The 4,503-nt window shown below is 39.9% G+C and overlaps 1 protein-coding gene across 1 annotated transcript in view; it reads right to left on the reverse strand.

Moving 5' to 3' along the window:
- LOC101849578 (solute carrier organic anion transporter family member 1C1) overlaps nucleotides 1-4,503 on the reverse strand; it is a gene marked incomplete at its 5' end in the record, with an annotated part of 24,844 nt that overhangs the window by 15,410 nt on the left and 4,931 nt on the right. The window contains 2 exon segments of the mRNA XM_013090110.2: nucleotides 406-492; nucleotides 3,303-3,607. Of these exon segments, the coding sequence (XP_012945564.1) occupies nucleotides 406-492; nucleotides 3,303-3,607 (392 nt within the window).

A 4,503-nucleotide genomic window follows, 5' to 3' on the forward strand; every position in this document is an offset into this window, starting at 1 on the left:
GCATTGAGCATCTTTTAGAAAATGGAAATGCGCAGTATAAATGCTATTTATTATTATTATTATTATAACACTTTGCAGTCATTTGGTGCAATAATGCGACGGTGAAAGTTATCCATTCCTGTCACCTGGCGCAGTTTCGCGCCAGGCCCGGGAAGTCCGTTGCAGTCACTCTCCTGGCTGGGTGACCAGATGGGGTGTTTTGCACTGCTGGCTGTGTGGCTGCAAAGTTCCCTGGGCGACCTTTTTCCTTCTTTTTTTATGAGTCTCCAGATCTGGGCGTGTATTTTTGTGAATATTAAGAGTGAAAACAAGACAAACAGGCAAAAGAAAAAAACAACTTTAAGAGAATTCAACATGAAATAAAACGCCAAAAAAAAAAGAGAAAAGTAGAGAAAAAGTACCCACGACTTAGATCCACGGGAATACTGCTGAGCAAGCTGTTCACCACATCTCCTACAGGCTCGGTCAACTCTGCCAGGACGTAGGAAATTGCTGAAACAGAAGAGCAGAGTAATTCTTACAACACATTTGTGACGCATGCTGACGACATGAGTTACTTCCCGCAATCCACAAATGGAGATATTGGCCAAAAATCGACATTAGGGTCAAACTTGTAGATTTTCAATTGATGCCATTTTTTAAAATTACTATAACATGTCTTTTATTGTTTCATACTTATAAACTGTAAAAACTTTACCTATAAGCGTGATTTATCTATTTTCTTAAGGCTTGAATCAGAGAAGTAACTCATTTTGTCAGCACACTTCACATTTCATACTATTTGCTGATCAGTAGGAAGTAGCGATAAATTATGTAAATATTCTTGTATTTTCTTTTCTGACATTAGGTGTTTCTACGCCTCCATTGACACAATTTAGATAATTTAGGAGGCTGGCTTCCTTCCCTGCCTGTCAGGGATAACATGAGCGAGATACTTTATAAACATTCTACGGTTTCAGGAACGGAACCTGGGTCTCCTGCATGTGACCGTGAAGCACTTAATCACTACACCACATATCGTTGGTGTCACAAGCAATTATATCCACTAAAGTCTGTTTAGGTACTTTTTTTCCACCTGAGGCCAAAAACTAGTTTTTATTTGTTGTTCCTTTCAGGAATCACGAAAAGCAAGAACATTGCATCAGGGCGCGGTGGAATCAGGCTCTCGTCAATTTTTTGGCATGTAGAGTTATTGGTATCATCTTAAAGCTTGTTCATTTGTCTTGCTGTAGATGAAAAAAAATCCATCTATCTTGAATAGAAATCAAGATATTTACGAATGAAGGAGGTGGGGGTCACCTGATCTCAGAGATAAAATTAGTGAGAAAATGGCCAACAAAGATGAGCTAGTCCTTAGCTTGAGATTATGTGAAAACGGAAAATTTGCATCTTTTGTGCCTTCAATTAACGTTTTTCAGTTAAATCCGCACAGAAATGTGTTCTTTAACAGGCATGAAAGGTGTTGAACCAAAAAAACGAAAATTCTTTTAAAATTTACAAGCCCGCAGAAAAAAGCCAGTTTCTTCATTTTGATTATTTTGACGAGTGCCTGATTTTCCCACACTGTTTCGTAATTGTAAGCCTTGACGATAGCATCATCGAACAGTATTTTGGTGATGTTGAAAGTGAATCTTTGATCGAACTTTGTGAGGGTGTAAAAAAGAGAAATTTTCAAGATCTAGGACTTCAGTGGATTGCTTGCGTCAGCAACGATAGATACACTGGTATGTATTCTTCATCCTTGCATACATTGAGCGGGGCTCTCGTGGCCTTGAGGTTAAGGTGTTGGCCTCTCATTCAAAGGTCCCGGGTTCGAATCCGGGTAGCGACCAAAAAATTTTCTTCTCTAAAATTGTCTCCTTTCACCTCCTTCCCTGCTCTCTGGCAATGTTCTGTTGTCTGCTTTCATTTCCACTTTCTGCCCCCACCCCTTCACCCCCTCACCTCCTTTGCCCCCTCCTCTGGGCTCCTGACTCTTTCTGCAGCCTTTCTACTGCTACTCCTTGGCTCCTCCTTACTGCTGTCTTTCTGCCACACCCCTGATCTTCTGGTAGGAAAGATCTACACCTAGCTTTCTCGGACAAGGGCGAAAAATCTCGGAGGGCCCGTGTGCAAGTTGCGCACGTTAAAGATCCCTTGGTCTAAAATCGATAAGAGTAGGCTTCGGCCGCCACCCGGGCAAAATTCAAAATTTCCTACCAACTGAAAATAGTAGGTGTGTCCCGCGCGCTCATATGACATAATGCAGTTGCGAGCGCCGTAAAACACTTTACAAAAACAAAACAAACAAATACACTGAGCCACCTGCTAGTATAATGCATGGTTCGAAAGCAGTCAGAAGTTATAGTAATAATCATTATCAATGTTAATTACAATCAGCACCGTCATCTTGTTCATGAGGTGCTACATTGTCTTCATTGTACACAGGGGCGTTGGTGGCCTAGTGGTTAGGCTCTCAGACTCGCAACCCAAAGGTCGTGGGTTCGAATCCCGTCAAGGGCCCGACGTTGTGTCCTTGGGAAAGGCACTTTACACGAAATTTCCTCACTTCACCCAGGTGGGAATGGGTACCCGGCTATAGCAGCGAAAGATCTTGTCAGTTTGTTAATGTTTGAGCGTTTAATCGGCTGCTTGCACTGTATGCTTCCCAGGAAACTGAGAATGTTTCGGAGTGTTCTATGGTCTGCTGGGGTAATAATATTGTGTAAAGCGCATAGAGCCTGCTGCTGAGCGGGGATATGCGCTATACAAATGCTATCTATTATTATTATTATTATTATTATTATTATTATTATTATTATTATTACCTTCAAATGTGTCACGACGTGGAGGAATCAGGTTCTCGTCAATTTTTGGGCTTATAAAGTTATTAGTATCTTCTTAAATCTTGTTCTTTTGTCTTGCTTTCGATGAAAAAATACTCATTTATCTTCAATAGAAGTCCAGATATGTCGAACTGAAGCAGGTGAGGTCACTTGGGTTCAAAGGTAAAATAATAGAGAAAAAAAGCTTGAGAGTCATCGGAAACGGAAAATTTACATTTTTGTGCCTTTTATCAACAATTTTCAGTAAAAAAAAAAAAAAAAAAAAAAGGCACAGCAATGTGCGTTGAAAAGGAGATAAAAGGTGCTGAGCCAAAAACTTTTTTTGCCAAAAAGAAAGAAAAATAAATGTCGTTTTCTTCTATTTCATTATTTTGAGCAGCGCCTGAATTCACCAGGATGCTTCACAAATGAACACTGCAGATTACTAGATCATGAAGACATAAATACCAGAAAGAAAGAAAACAATGTCCAGCTCACCTATAAAAACACCAGTCCGTGTTTTATCAAGCACGTTGTCATCAACATAAACAAAGGGGAGAGCACCATATCTGAAGGAGTTGACCAGCCCCTGCAGAAAAAGGCTGACTAGCAGAATGTAGTAGGCGAGTATGTTAGACTGTTTGTTGCTTCGCTCCAAGTCGCTCTCCAAAGTTTCGGCTAGACTGCTGTTTGGCAAGAGAGAGGCGGGCGAGACTGCTGTGCTCAAATCTTCTGTGGTCGACAATTTGCAGATGTACTGTTCGTTTCTGTGAGGGTGGTCTGTGTTCATCGTTGTGTAAGTGCTGAGGGTATAACAAACAAAAAAAGACAATAATTAATTCTGATTCTAACTTTCTTTCACAATGCATAAATAGCTCTAGGACTAGGCCTACAGATTAGGCCTACAGATTAGGCCTACAGATTAACCCTTCCAGCCCCAGCCATTTTTTGCACTCCCTAACCCCAGTCCCAGCCAATACAGCAGTATTTCAGAAAAAGAGGCATGCATTCTAAAAAGTGATGTAGTATCTTTGTAATGAGATTTAGATAATAACATATAACAATCTTTAAAAGTAAATGAGCAAATATTATGAAAATTAACGTTTAATTAGGTTTGCTAATTTCGAAACATAGGCAAATTCGGTACCCTCCTAAACTGAGAATATACGCTCTTGGGACGGTGAGAGGTACTAGCACTGCTGAAAATATACGCGCTTGGGGCTGGAAGGGTTAAGTATTTTTCGATAAGATATTACGAGATAAGATAAGATAGTACTTGATCATCCCTGAGGGAAATTTTGTTCTTGGCTGTACAGGACCGTAAAAACATATGCAGGAATACATAAAAATTTAAATGATATATTACTCTCATTAAAGTTCAATAAAAAAAGAAAAGTAAAACTGATATAATTGTACCCATCATCCATCTTTCATTGATCCTATTATCTACTTTCACTTTTCCCTCAGTTTCTATTTTGATCTTTTGCAACAGTTGCTTTATCATGTTCTTAAGTCGTCATCTACTAAACGTAATGATGTTTTTTGTTTGTTTTTGTGAAGTGTTTTACGGCGCTCGCAACTGCATAAGGTCATATGAGCGCGCGGGACACACCTAATATTTTCAGTTGGTAGGAAATTTTGAATTTTGCCCGGGTGGCGGCCGAAGCCTACTCTTATCGATTTTAGACCAAGGGATCTT

This window comes from Aplysia californica, unplaced genomic scaffold, assembly GCF_000002075.1.
Source record: "Aplysia californica isolate F4 #8 unplaced genomic scaffold, AplCal3.0 scaffold01146, whole genome shotgun sequence".
In the NCBI taxonomy this organism is placed as follows: domain Eukaryota; kingdom Metazoa; phylum Mollusca; class Gastropoda; order Aplysiida; family Aplysiidae; genus Aplysia; species Aplysia californica.